General features: G+C 42.2%; 1 protein-coding gene across 1 annotated transcript in view; it reads right to left on the bottom strand.

Annotated features, from left to right (window-relative positions):
- The window catches only part of LOC138515901 (alcohol dehydrogenase 1-like), a 438,132-nt gene that overhangs the window by 146,779 nt on the left and 275,569 nt on the right, over positions 1-15,784 (bottom strand). The window contains exon 7 of the mRNA XM_069630662.1: positions 9,964-10,099. Within this exon, the coding sequence (XP_069486763.1) occupies positions 9,964-10,099 (136 nt within the window). The remainder of the gene's footprint in view (positions 1-9,963; positions 10,100-15,784) is intronic.

Below are 15,784 nucleotides of genomic sequence, written 5' to 3'. Positions count from 1 at the left end.
TTTAAACACAAGATAAAGTATAGTACAATTGACTGGAAAAAAACATAAAATAGTCCCCAGCACAAAAAAATTTCTAAAGTTATGAACTGTTTGTAACTAACCTTATTTTTGTTTCTTTTCTTTGCAACTTTTTTGACTCGACCTTCAACATCTGCATGCTGTTGCCCCGATACGTATCCGCATGTCTCCGCTTCCTCTTGCGCTGCAACGACTACATTTTCTGTATCCGCATAGACAGCACGGAATGAGGCTCCATCGACTCCCTGAAGCATAGTATTTTCATTACTGTGTATCAAAATATTGTTAGCATAAAACGCACGTGAGGACGAACATACATGTACATCTCAATAGCCAAACACGATTTAAACATTGTGTGGAACAATCAAACGACAAGTATTCGAGCTCTGATGATCTAGTTCGATGGAGCTGTCAGTATCCATACCTCTGGCTCTGCATGGACTGCCACGAATGATTGTATTGAAGAGGAGGCATCTGCAACTCCCTGAAACACAGTACTTGCGTTAGTATGGTTTTCAATATCGTAAACATAACACACACATGGGGTCGACGGCACAGGTACATATAAAGAGATAACCACCAATGTTGCATTGTCTAAAAGAATCAAGGAATATTTAAAAATTATCAGATTTAATCGACTTATTTCTCCGATTTCTTTACATCTGTATCATCTAAATGGGATCTTGTGATTGTAGTGGAAGCTCAATCATCTCCCACAGTACTTGCGTTAATAGGGAAGAAAGTATAGCAAATGGAATCACGTTATATGATCATGCTCGATGGAGCTGTCAGTATCCATACCTCATGCTGCTGAAGAATATCTAGAGCTGTTGTCAATGTGGTGCGCACTTCCGAAAGCTGTTGCGCCGATTCGTATCCGCATGGTCCTGCTTCCACCGGAATTACTTGAATGTCAGGCTCCGCATCAAGTGCGTGGGTTGACGATTCAACAACTGCCTGAAACATAGTATTTGCATTAGTAAGGATTACAATATTGAAAACACAACACACGCTTGGGGTCGACCGCACAGGTACATATCAACGGCTAACCACAAATGAAACATGATGTAGAACAATCAAACGACAAGTGTTCCAGTCCTGATGATCACGGTCAGTTGAGCTGTCAGTATCCATACCTCGGGCTGCTGAAGAACATCTAGGGCTGCTGTCAATGTGGTGGACGCTTCAGCATCTCCCTGAAAGACAGTACTTGCATTAGTATGGATAACACTAAAACAAACACCAGGGGACGACAACTAAGGTCCATATCAATTGGAAAGCACTAACCAAACAATTGGTAAAATAATCACACAAAACATACAAACTATTACTTGACATGCATAAAACAAGTCTGTAGCGGAATAGCCAAGTATGATTTCCTGATACGCGCTAGAAGTGGTTGATAACTGTGAGCACGTGATGGAAGTAGAATGTTCTTGCTTCAGAAGGTAAATCATTGTTTGATAATGAAATGCCAATATTTAAAATTTCAATGTAAGGCGATAGAATACTTGATTAATGCGCAATATAGCACAGTTCCCTGTGCCCATATATAGATTTTGTTTGTGGGTTATGAAATCTAAAAATAATATATTGATAAATGTCATTATTCAAAAAGCTATACCCTCATATCAATGTCGAAAGTATTACAAATTGGAAACAACACCTGAAATATCAATGAATCAATTCGGCTACCTACACACTACCGCAAGGCCTAAAGCTAAAAACGGACACTTGACTCACCAGTGGCGGATTGTGGACAAATAGAGTGGGAATAGTGTTTGCGAGCAATTTCGTATCGATCGCCGTTTATTCTTCTTTGTTACCCAAGATGTGGTGTACATGTTCGAGGGAAAGTGCCAGCTGCAGATGCGGTATTGATCACCCCTCTTGTCCTCAAAGACTTGTTGGACTCTACTTTCCAGCTCATCCAGTGGATATCCGCAATGTCTGACCCATTCTCTTATTCGATCAACAGTTTTCGGGAATACATGCATTGTAGTGCCTTCAGATTTAGCATGGGTCTTCGACCGATAATCGAACAGGCAGGCATTGTTGAAAATTCTGAAAAGTAAATATCAAGATTATTATAAAACCTTGATGAATAAAAATGTCATAAAAAAGTAAATGAACCATACCATGCTCAATGCAAGGTTTGTTTTGGTCGCCGGAACTATACCAGTTCATCATGTGCGGCTTAGTATTTGCATAAGTTACAGAAATGTTTTAAATTATGTGACTAAACTCTGAACATGTGACTCGTCCCTTGGATGTTCTGTCTTGCACGAAAAGGAACCATGCTTACATTATAGACTGGACCCCCGAAGGATTCAATTCGATGAAAATTGACACAGATGAAAATAAATAGATCTATTGATAGCATAACAATTGAACCTCAAGTCAATAGCAATGAGACCAATGACCATAGCTCTATTGGGTACTGTAATAGCAAATAGATTGAAATGTAAAAATGACCGAAATATGACTAGGATATATGGCCTTACCTTGACCAACAAATAGTTGGATTCAGCAGGCCGAGCAGTATGTTGCAGGAGAACAGGTAGATGGCCACAGGTAGCACACTGACGAGTTTGCTCGAAGCGGACACAGATAGCATGGCGACGAGCAGATTAGCATATATCTCAGTGCTTCTCAGGTAGAAGGTTCAGGAGTTGACTTGCAAAGCACAAAGATGTTCTCATGAGACATATCAAGTGGTTTATAAAGTATTAGAAACAGGGGTGTGTTTGTGAATGAATGACGTGTGTATGTCGTGGTATTAGGTTTATTGCAGGGGTGACAGCCCCCCATGCCAGCGCTCATCCCCGGGTGCAAACCGCCTTTGATAGAGGGGGTGAGATGGATGGGCCTGGGGCGTGCAGATAAGGCACAGGAAGACTGCTGAATGGAGACAAACTTATGTGGTTTGGAGGGGGCCGGCCTGCCTCTGGGGAGGCCTGCCTGGAGACACGGGGTCTTGAGGAGGCCATATGAGCGATGGCCCCTGCGTGTGGGATATCTTTTGAAGTGTACATGCTGTTTGGCACCTTGGCCGTTCGCGCCGTGACAGCCCCCCATGCCAGCGCTCATCCCCGGGTGCGAACCGCCTTTGATAGAGGGGGTGGGATGGATGGGCCTGGGGCGTGCAGATAAGGCACAGGAAGACTGCTGATGGAGACACACTTATGTGGATTGCAGGGGGGCCGCCTGCCTCAGGGGAGGCCTGCCTGGAGACACAGGGTCTGAGGAGCCCATGTGAGCGATGGCCCCTGGTCTTGGGATACCTTTTGAAGTGTACATGTTGTTTGGCACCTTGGCCGTTTGCGCCCGTCCCTTGCCCTTATGTGATGTTAACTTTGCATGGCATTCGCGTAGATGGGAACACTAAGCAGGACACGGGGCATCCATTTTTGTACCCCCTTTCCACTCCATTTTGGTGAGCAGGCCTCACTGCGATAGTACAGCGTGCAGAGCACATGGCCCACAGCCTCGTTTCCACTCTGACTGGAAAACTCCAGAGGTATTTGCAACAGCTAATAAATGTAACACATCACTCTCTGAGATCACGGTCCTGCATGAGAACCGGCCTGAACCAAGCACATGGCTCGTTCATCTCCACAAATGTGTCCTTCCACTCGCACCCTCGCCAGTGGCAAGTTACTGCCATTCTGACCCTGTGTCCCTGCAAGGTATTCTCTTCATGTGCCAGACCACTGACCACGCCATGATGCCCACCTAGCAGATCCCCAACTAATATTAGACCCCTACTGCAGTATATCGTTGCCTATCAATAACAAATGCCACATATCAGAGATTCTTGTGAGCACAGACCCACACTTCAAACAGTTTATTATAGTGGTCAAGACCCTTGACCTAGGCCTGTATAATCCAATGTTAATTGATAGTATTGATATATGTGTGACTTTTATAGAGACATAACCGACTGAACGACTTTGAACAAGTGTTATTTAGTGCATGCATTATTGAAAATATATTATGTTAGCTTAGATAGTGACCACCCTGCTTCACAGCGACCTGAACTTCAACCATTCCGAGCACAGATGTCTGACGTCCATCCTTGAATGGAGACACACTTGATTGATTCGAACGCGGTGTCCAAGCCTCCCGTGAAGCCACCATGTAAAGGAACGATAGGCCACCAGCCTGTACCACCTGTGAAAAGGAATGAAACAAACTGTTTTTAAATGACCAAGATAAGTTTAACAAACGTTTTTTGTCAATGACAATTCTTGTAACTAATGGCATTCTGCTCGGACAAATGCTATCTAGACACTGCACACTATTGAATGACTTTCATGTGTTACAATGATATGTATATGTAATTTTGGATATAGCAGAAGACCATAAAATAGGAGTGGCATGACAAGCAGAGTATACTTACTCGTTACTCGGATTACGAGGATGAACAGTTGCGCGAAGTTCGTGCATAAGCACCATCATTATCCTCAACACGGACCGCGTGAGGCAGGCTGCCCTAAAGTCTGGCAGCGCGGTGATGCATTGCGGTCGTGGCTCGCCTTCCGAAATGTAGACCACGCATCCCGAGTTTTCACAGCAGCAGCAGTTCTCATCCTCGGTTGGCATTAGCTCGCGCCGATTGCATGTGCACCAGGTGGAAATACCGTCCATGCGACTAGGTCCAAGCTCTTGAGCTGTTGAATCGTCCTCTCAACTGCCATCCGAAGACCCATCGTTTTCGCTTGTTTCCCTTTCCAGTAGTTCCTCCTCGGTATACTCGGGCATTATTGTATCCATTGTGTGTTACACAAACTAAAATAATTGATAGCAGTGGTACTGGTATCTGTTCACACGGGCTACAAGCAACGAAGGTAGCTGACCAGAGCACAGAAACGAGTCACAGAATACTCAAAGTAACACAGAGAGAGGAATGGAATCGAAAATCTGCTGCTGTGTGTTGTAAAACGGTCTGTTTATACTTATTGAGGAAAGAGGCGTCCTGCCATTTCCATGGCGACACGTCATTAGCTGAAGCGCAGCGAATGTTGACACGAGACGTGCTTTGGTGTTGTGAAATGGGCGGTACGCATCTGTTGATGACAGGCTCAGGGGCGGGGATATGATTTAGTGCCGCAAAAGCAGGTCAGCCAGGGTGATGGGGGAAATGATAGGATTATCACAAAATGGCAGCTCCCTGGTGCCTGTTTTCGCGTGCGTTTAATGGACGAAAACTCGGGTAAGGTCCATAGGAAATTTTTCTAAAATCGAGCGACTTAGGCTTAAAAACACAAAGCCGACCTGTAGGGGCAATAAAAAATTTTGACCGAACCATTCCTTTAATCTAAACTTGGAAGGGACAGATTATTTTATCTACATCATGTAACAAAATATGCGACCCCTTATGCTCCCTATCTTTTATACCAATGAATGCTTCCGAACATTGTCTAAAATTAAATGGGAAAAATCACAAAATCTTCCACGCAGACCATCCCATTATCAAACTCTGACATTTTTCTACTAAGTGAAGCATGTATGCCTGGGATGCATAACCATGTCTCTGATTTTAACAACTACATTTTATGGGCTACAAAGCACACCCTTCCCTCCCATTAAAAAAATCCAACAACGTATCATTCTTACTTTCCCGTCTGAACAATTGTTCTTTCAAATGTAACTGTTGACCCACTATCAATGATAGCTTCTGCCTGCCCATATACATCCGGTATTTCTCTTTCAGGATCAGTTAATCTTTTAGGGAGCCTTAAAGCTTTTTGTCATCCCTCTCTATAGTTCGGTGTTTATCTGTTAATTTTGCTCTCATCTGTCCTTGTGCAACTGTCTTAGTGCCCACCATCAGGGGTTTTACGCAACTCCATTCTTTCCACCCATTGCCTTGGTCGACCAAACCAACAAGTAGGTCGCATGGGTTGAACCCCTGAGGTTAACCCCCACACCACGTGGTGCTCTACTAATAGTATTCACTATTTGGTTCAGGTTAAAGTCTAAGTGTGGGGATCTCTCTCCTCCACATTGGCTTCCACCTCAAAGACTTCTCATTAGGAGCGATTTAATTTTTTTGTTGCCACCATACGCCCAATACTTCCCTTTAGAAAATCTCAGTCTTACCCATCTGTGTATTTTGTTCTTCCCCTGATTCCCCCCACCCATCACCCACCATGGCCATTTATTTTTTCCCGTAATACGTCATCCCCAACACATTCTCAATAGTGCTGATCTACCCCATATCTGAGGTGCAATAAATAATTCAACAAAAATACTCAGGGACTCTTAGCAGACTAACCTAGACTAAATGCAGCACAATGCGAGGGAACGACTGACAGGCCTGATGGGCCTTCTAAAGTCCATATAACCCCCACTGGTATCCATAAAGTTTGTCGCAAATACGATCGAGCTAGGACATTCTTAACCCTTAGAGGAGAAGAGCAGAAGCCACACAAACTCTCATTATAAACATGGCTCCTTGAGTTACTTCCAGATCAATGCCTCTACCTCAAGGACATGTATTCGGGCATACTATCCATAAACAGATGCACTCTTTCAACAAAGAACACACAATTCAAGCTGTCTCATAATGACTTACTTTTAAAATAGGAAGACCCCTTCAGCGTCCTTTAGACATAGAAAAGTAAGAACCAATATTTGGCAGGTTTAGGAAAAAAATGTTGTTTGCTATTTCAAATCACATAAACGCTTTACTGCCTGCTGAAAATTGTAGGAGCTTCCTTCATTAACTCACGTGCACTTGGAACATTTTAAAATTTACAGCATGAAGTGTCCTGCTGAGTCTCCTGGTTCTAGTGCCCTCCAATGCACTGCACTCTGGGAGCTGACTATTATGATTTCTGATCAATATTTATTTGTTTTTTGATGATTTATGAGATGGCAGATGCAGAATACCTTGGTGAGCCCCAAGGGAAGGGTGGGGGAGACCAAAGAAAAAAAGGAAGGGCAGGGCGACACACATCAGTGTGTGAAGGATCCAAGAACTGCAAATATCAATTTGCAGTTCTTGGATCCTTCACACCTGGGACAAAAGAACATGCAGCACCCGTCAGCTAGATGCAGGAACATGGAACTCTCAAAAATTGATTTCCTCTAACAATTTACGAAGCTCAATGAGACAGTCACAAACATGGATGCTAATGCACTTATGCTATTGTGCATTTTATTATGGGAGAAGATTAACAAATAGATTATTGTGATTTTTTGTTCCACATAGTAGAGTATCAATCGTTCTTTATTATGTGTTGCTAGTTTTTGACAGGCTTACTAAAACATATCTTCTTTAAACAGTTCTTAGTGCTCCTAATTCAAGATTCTGATATGATGATTATCTTCACTGTGCTAATCTTCTTCTGAAGTTTTAATTCATCTGGTGTTGGGCAACAAATAGCATTCTAAACACCGTTAGGTGAGAAACATTTACGGTAGTGAGAATCTCTGATGAAGGATGAAGGTACACCTCTTTCTCATACTGTCTTGATCAAATTTGTGGTGAGGAGCAACCTAGATCTCCAGAAGTGCCGTCAGGTCCGTTCTTCGTGCCACTAGCTAAGGTTACCATGGAGGCAGGGGGTAGATAACACATTTGTCTAAATTGTTTGAATTCCACCATGAGATGTTTTTTCATTGTAGTTGTGCTATAATATCACTTTTTTAGCCTTGCTACACTTCCTTTTTGCATAGCAAGCTCACAACTGAACAACCCTATGCTTGTAGCTTACCCTTAGGCAAAGTGAAGTGGCCCAGGCTAGAAGTGTTGTGGAAGTACACTTTTGTGGAAGTACACTTTTTTTGCCCCTTCTGGTGATCAGCCTTGTCCCTCCAAAGGATCAGAGACACCAGCACCAACGCCATCAGCCTCCTCTTGCTCCCACTCCTCTGGATGCATGAGTCCTCCTGTCCCTCTGCCTAATCTTCCTCATCCAGGAAAGGTATTCACAAACGGTTTCAATTTTTATGTTTTACTCTTTGGGGTGGGAGGAGGAAAGTTAAGTTAAAGGAATCCAAAAACAACCAATCAAAAAAATATCCATAAACGGCTGGTTGTAAAAATATCCATACGGGTTGTATTTGTCTTGGAAGGATGAAAGGGGAGCTAAAGGGAGTAAAACACAAACAATCAGAATGGGATTCATAAAGGGTTTGTCATAGTGGGAGTCAGACTTTAAGCAAATTCATAAAACAAGAGCAATTAAAAAAAAATGAAACTAACAGGGAAATAAATGCTAATTAATGCAGACAAAGGTGCTTTCAGTGGCTTCTACACAGGGCATCCTTCTCCCCTATTAGGATGTGCCTTGTTCCTCACTCTAAAAGTTGACCTAAACTCAGAGAGAACCAAGAAGAATGCTATGCCTTTTATCAGCCGACTGAACCTCCCCCGAGAATCCAAGGCTCTGATTGATCCAACAAAGCTCTTGTGGTCCCGATTGGCTAGCCAATGCATGTCGCATATGCCGATTATGTTGCTGGTGTTTGGAAACAATTTTGGGCTGGCTTGAAGGGGGCTGCCTTAGGCAAAACAAAAGAGGCGATGGCTGGATGGTTTGGAATCAATGCTATCCTCTGGCATTGCTCTCCAACCCTCCAGACCATAAATCGTCAGCCTGCCAACCCATTACAGAAGGGCAAAGTCCATATGCAATTCATGCTTGGTCACACACCAAAAGTAGCAGTGCAGCCTCAACTGCTAGGTCGCATCCCTTCTGCACGAGGCCACAAGCATCCCCAGACACGTCGCTGACTCATTGGGCGTAATCATTGAGGAGTAGCTTGGGTCTCTAGGCCCAGCAGGCTTGGGACCAATGTCTGGGCCTCCCCGTCCCACTCAGGGTGACTTATGAAAAACAAAAGAGTTGATGGCTGGATGGTTTGGAATTTGTCCTAACCTCTGGCATTGCTCTTGGAAACCCTCCAGGCCATTGTTCTTCAGCCTGCCAACCCATTACAGAAGGGGAAAGACCATATGCGAATCAGGCTTAGTCCCACCCCAAAAGGGGCAGTCCAGCCCGAACTGCTTGGAGGGGGTTGCCCCACTTATAGCTAGGAACCCACTGCGACTGAATGATAGTTCTAAAGATGGGGCAGTTAGCATACAACACATATACACTCAGTCATACTAACAAAATGCAAGGCTTTACATAATAAAGATCAGCTGATGACACACATTATATGATTTGTAGAATAACTGTATGCATAACAATGGAAATTAAAAATATCAAAAAGCAGGTGATGCATCCAGACAGATTCTTCAATGCAGAGTTAATTCACACAGTATCTGCAGAAAAACTAGAACAAATGAGCAGAGTGTTTCAATTTCAGACCCAGACAGCAATGATAAGTGGGTTGCGCCTCAGAACTCCAATATCCGATTGCATCCTTAAGAGTCTGACACTTGAGCCCCATCCAAATGGCTTGGGACACGAGATTTGGTGGAGCCAGGCATTTCACAAGACAAGGAGTGCATTCACGGTATCCTAGCTATTTATTATGTGATTTGCTAATTACATCATTCTCCCTGAGGTGCTCAGTAGAGACTAAGATGTTGAGTGAGGGAGATTAGCTGGTGGATAGGAAAAGTCAGGTCTTAGGAGCATTCAGAAATCAGGGAGGTACAAGACAAGAAATACTCTAGACAACGAAAAAAGTGTTGGGAAAACAAACCTTTAGAAACTGTAGTTGACTATTTCCACACAGGGAAAGGCAGAGTCTGTGGGGCAGAGATTGATACATTGACCTGTTTGTAGTGTGAACCCCTTCCTGTGGTTTCAGTGATCGTAATCCCCTACTGTTGGTTGTTACAAATAAACTACATTAACTATATACCTTTGCTTCGAGTTGTATTTTGACACTTCAAGGTTGACATAACCCTGTGACTCTCTCAAACTAATTTGGAACAATGGCAGTGCCGCAGATAATGGCAATATGAATCTGGGGGCTTACCTCCAAAAAAGGAACCTTTCAGTGTGCGCCCGGTGAGTATCAGCATGGGATCAAATGCCAACTGTGCACCAGCAGGAGCTATTCCAATAAGGACACAGGTTCCATAACCGGGATGTGAAGACTGCAGGGCTGATATCTGAGGAGAATAAAAGGGGATACTGTCGGGTAAGAAAAGATCTTTTGCATGCTGAACAGAAAGCATGTGACACCCAATTACAATCAAGCCAACTTAGGCAGATTTATGTGTATGTTTGCACGATGACTTTGGATTGCCATTTCTACAAAAATAACTGAGCTGAAAAACTTAAATAAAACACCTGTACACTACCTGGCTGTCATCATAGGGTGCAATACAGCTTACAGCTTACCTAATACTTGTAAAATGTATGTGCTTCTTTCATTATTATAGATTTTAATTTCCAAAGACACAGCACTGAAGATAATGATGATGCATAGAATGTAATAACTACTCTTTACCAGTGCCAGGAAGCTCCTGTGAGGTGATAGAGCACCTTTTAAACTAGATACACACTACAATCCAAAAGGTGCAATTTAAAGAATGCACACGAAGGAGTAAATGGACCTTAGGAAATTGTGAAATTGTGTTAAATGCACCACTGAAAAGAAAACACGCAGGAATGATTCAGCCTCTTATTGTTATGACCAATTAGCAGAGCCCTCACACAGCTACCTGTGATCTTGGACATGGTCTGAAGCTCTTACTAGTCAATAGTCCTAGGTCCTGTTGGACCTGGCCTCTGTGGAGACTCTCATTAATTATTGTTATTATTAATGCGAGAAATTCTATTTTAAAAAATAAAACAATCAACTTTGGAGAAAAGAATAACCTACTGTCCGTTTTATCTACAAGTTATAAGAATCGGGTCACGGTCTATACAAATTCTACCACCAATTCTCGTTGGAAATATTTGTACAGATTGCTGCGTGATCCTGATAGCAAAACATTCTGGGCACAAATTAGATACTATACAGCTGGAAAAACCATGCACGACTTAAATCCTATATCAGAGGGTGCTTTGACTAAGGCAATTTCCGAACATTACTTTGATGATATTCAGGTTCTTGACAATGATTTCCAATCTATTATCACAATGGATACTGGGGGATACAGCTTTGATGATACATTGGCAGTTATTAAAATTCTAAAGACTAACCTGCCGCTGGTCCCAACTGTATCGTTAATGCTGTTATGAAGGCCAACCCAGTTCTGTGAGCTACTATATTAGAGCAGTTGTTTAAGTATGTATTGACCACTGGTGTGATTCCTGCTAGCTGGTGTGATCCTATTCTGGTCTCTGTCTTTAAGAAGGGGGACAAGAATGACCCTAATAATAACTATTATTACCTGTCACTACCACCTCTTCAATATTTATAAAATCCGTTCCTGCCTCACCTTCCATGCAAATAAACTCTTAACCTCCTCCCTTATTTTCTCTCAACTTTTCTATTGCTCTTCCCTCCTCTTTGGACTCCCTGCCCCTCATCTTGCTCCCCTTAAATCCCTCTACCACTCTGTCATCCGTACCCTTTGTCTTCTTGCCCCTCACGATTCCATTTCCTCTTCACTCTCTTACCTCGGCTGGTTTCCCTTTCACTCCCAACTTAAATGCCACTTCCTTTGTCTCGTTTTTAAATCTCTTCATGATCTTGCTCCCCCCTATGTTTCCCCTCTCCTCTTTTTCTACACTCCCTCCCGTTCCCTCTGTTCTGCTAATCACTTCCTGCTTACTGTTACTCCCTCCCCTTGTGCCTCTTCTTGTTACTGTTCCTTTCAACTCCTTGCCCCCTACACTGGAACTCTCTACCCCTCTCTATCCGCTCCATTACCTCCTACTCCTCCTTCCGCGCCTCCTTAAAACCTCTTCTCCTTTCCCCGCCCTAACTTTCCTCATCATTTCCCTTACACTTCTCACTCACCCCCTCTTACACTTCGTTTGCTCCCTTGAAACTCCATCTTATTCCCCTCCCTGACTTCCCTCCTCTCCCCCTTACTCCGCTTCCCTCCTTCACTCGTTTTTATCCTAGGTAAATTGTTCTACTTACTGTTTATTTTAATGGCTTGTCTCATGTTTGTAATTATGCTTCTAGTTTATCATATTCTATGTATCTTGTTGTTATGATGTAAATCGCTTTGGCGTAAAGCGCTATATAAACTTAATAAATACAAATAAAAACTATCAGCTCTTAGCAATGTTCTGTACCATCTTACAAAATAAGCTCAATAAATGGGCTTAGGGTAAAGGACTTATTCATGAACTGCAGACTGGTTTTCGCAAAGGACATGGCACTATTCATAGTTTAACAGCTCTTTACTATGCCATGGCTGAGACAAAGGGCCCTAGACATGAAAAGCTATATCTTTGCTTTACTGTCTTTGCTAAAGCTTTTGATTCCGTTTCCCGGCCCCTTCTCTGGAATAAACTAAGACAGTGGGCTATAGACCCTCTCTTGCTGTTCTTTAGTAAAGCTTTACACGCTGATACGTCAGGTATAGTCGTAATAATCAAGAAGGTGCTGTGACTAATCAAATTCCTACTAAGGGCCTCATCATGAGTTGGGTGGTATCCCGGTGGCGCTGGGATACCGCCCGGGCTAATAGCATTACTGTTAGCCGGTGCTATTAGTGCAAGATCATGGGTTGGATGGTAATGGTATTCTATGCCCAAAAATTGTTGACATTGGTGACAGAACAAAAAAAGAAATCCTTTAATTGGATCATCACTGATACACCTCTGGAAATAGTTAAGAAGTGCATGTATCTTGGACATCTCATGAGCTCTCACGTACTCACGTAGATGGGAACCATCACTACCATTTTATTGGCGCCAAATTAATGAGAACATGGGGAGTGAAAAACAAGTTTATTAGATAAAGAAGATGCTATAACATCGAGTGACTTCTTACCATTTATAAAACCAATGTAATACCTGGAATTCTGAATGGGTTATCTGTTTTCTCTGACACAGTGGCTTGGAAAATTAGAAGCAAAATGATTGCATGCCATCCTTGGTGTCCCAGCCTTTGTTCCAGTGGAGGCACTAGGATGTGAGCTTGGCCTTACGTCCCTATGCTTTGGTTATTACAGCGCTCCAAGATTTTTCTCTCCATGCTATCACCACATCTTCATTCAAATACTTTGCTAGGATTATTTGTGAAACAGCTTCCTTCTAATTAGCATAATCCTTTCCTATGTGAATTAAGTGCATCTAGAAGAATGCACATGAATGATTTGGGACTTTCTGTAGAGCACCTCATTAGCTTGCCTAATGCTGATGTGGTTCTGAAAAAGAACACTGTAGCATGGGACATGGATAATAATATGTCCAACTTTTCTATTCAAAAAATGTGTCGCACATAGAGCACTCAAGGTTTTAGATTTCAATTACCTTGCACTTATTTAACTAAGCTATACTCTACAGAACTCTGAAGATTCATTACATACTTATGTTTTAATATACTGCCAACACGAGAACACACAGGGATATGGTCTTAATCATTGCGTATGGAAAGACTATGGACCTCATTACGACTTTGGAGGCAGACATGGCGCTATTAGCGCCATGGCTGCCTCCAAAATCGGGTCCGGGTTCCCTGAATGGGGAATTACCGGGCCATTCTGAGTTTGGAGGGCCCAGTCCTTCCCCATTCCCATTTGAGCCCCCATAGTGCTCAATGGGAATGGTGAGGGAGCTAACAACGGGCCCGTCAATTACGGGCCCATTGTTAGCTCCCTGGTTCCCTCGAGGAACCCGCTATTGACGTCTGAAAAAACCAGACGTCCACAGCGGGTCCCGCAAGGGGACCTCGTAATAGTGCGGAGTGGGTTTAATATCACCGGCACCATTACCGGCGCCATTAAACCCATTCCGCACTTCTCGTAATGAGGCCCTATTGTCGTATATGTGATATGTAGGTTGAGACTTCTCAGCACATTTTGACAGGTTGCCAAAAAATAACAAATGTATATTGAAAGAGATATTCTGACCTTACCTCCACCACCTGTGATTTTATTGAAACCAATCAGTTCTGGAGCAGTATAAACAAAGCGGAATCCATTTTGATCACTGCATCAGCATTTTCTGTCTGGAAGGAGGCTCAAAATCTCTTCAATCATATATAGTTAGCTGTTTCATAGCTAATTTCTACTAGGTTTTCTGGGCTGAGTAGCCAGTGTTGAGCCTTGTATTCATTTTTCATGAAGCCTACTTAATACTTGAGGGGTATAATAATTTAATTTCTCCCATTACGTCTCCTATATGAGTGTCTTCTCAACTGAAAACTAAGAGCGATTTCATGGTAACAACACAGTCCAGTTGTCAATGGTAATTATCTCTTCTGCATTAACTTGTATACCTTCTCTTTATTGTGATATAATTTAATTTTAACAAATTGCCATTTTTTTCTATTATGATTTGAACATTGTTGCTTTGTATTATTATGACATTTTAACATGTGTTTTAGATATTATTAACAAATTGGTAGATTTATTGCGAACCAAAATTTACTGCACTATTTAATATATTTTGATATGTATTTTAGATGAGAAAAATAATTTAGACTGTATTAACGCATGCATATTTCTTTTATATGTATATATAACAATACACTCTGTGCTAAAAGATTTTTCTTTAAACAAATGCACAATAAAAAAATTAAAAAAAATTATTCTTAGGAATACTTATGGAAAATGCCAGTGTGCTTTTGCTCATTGGCTCTCTAGAAGGCTAATTTTGCAGATATCTCACAACTTGCTTTGGAACAATTCTTTACACATTAAGCTAAACATACCATATAGTAGTTTTTATAGATTACAAAAGATACACACACAGGTAAACAATTCAAAGAAGGGTCGTGATAGAAAACAACATGTATTATTTGCTAGATAGGCCAACATGATCATTCACCAATTGCACTGCTCTACCAAGATTGAGGTTCTGGTGTTTAATTATAAAGGACTTTGACTTTTTATTCTGAGCAGTGAATGTTGGACGGATGTACATACATTTCCTTCCATCATGCCTATATGCTTGTCCACTTACATTTCCCCTTTCTCTGTCAGTCCTGTGTCTTCTGAGGAAACTGTGCTGGTCTGCCTTGTCTGCTTGAGCAGAGTGGTGTAGAGTTAGGACAATAGTGGCAAGGAGTCTAGGGAAAGGACCTTTATATGTTCTATAGTTAGAAAACATTGTAATACAGTTTTTCTTCCTGATTGCCGTTAACAATGTCCATTCACAGTTTCTGTTGTGTGCCATGAAAGAAAAAGTGGGTGCTTATTGTGGCAGGTTCGACAGAGGAAACACAAATAAAGTAGTAAAGTTGAGACAAATAAAAACAGACACAGACACAGACACGTGGATTAGTTCAGTGTGTATGTGAAGGACTGTATTAGTGTATATGTCTCATAGACACACAGATTACCCTCCCCATGCACATGTCCATACAGCCTCAAACACACAGACCATTAACTCAGTAAAGTGGGAAGAAAATAAAAAGCCAGTGGTCACAAACTGCCAAACATCAAGATTCACACACAGTTTCACTCACAAGAAATCTAACAGATGCCCCCAGGCTCCCACTGACATCCAAAGGATAATGCCAAAAGGGACACAAGTCAAGGGACTGAAGTTTGCAAGATCACTAGCTGATAGGCCATCCATTCATCCCCCTGGACTTCCTTTCTTCGCCCTTCACCTTCACTGAATGTGTGGCAGTGGGGAATTACTACTTCATGCATGCTGCTCACCTATAGGCTCCCGTTCCAATATATGACCCAGCCGGTGGTCATGTGATCACTTCAGTT

Source organism: Ambystoma mexicanum, chromosome 6q (assembly GCF_040938575.1).
Source record: "Ambystoma mexicanum isolate Mex_15411 chromosome 6q, UKY_AmexF1_1, whole genome shotgun sequence".
Taxonomy (NCBI): Eukaryota; Metazoa; Chordata; class Amphibia; order Caudata; family Ambystomatidae; genus Ambystoma; species Ambystoma mexicanum.
The sequence above is the reverse complement of the archived record's forward strand: the minus strand, read 5'-3'. Positions and strand labels throughout refer to the sequence as shown.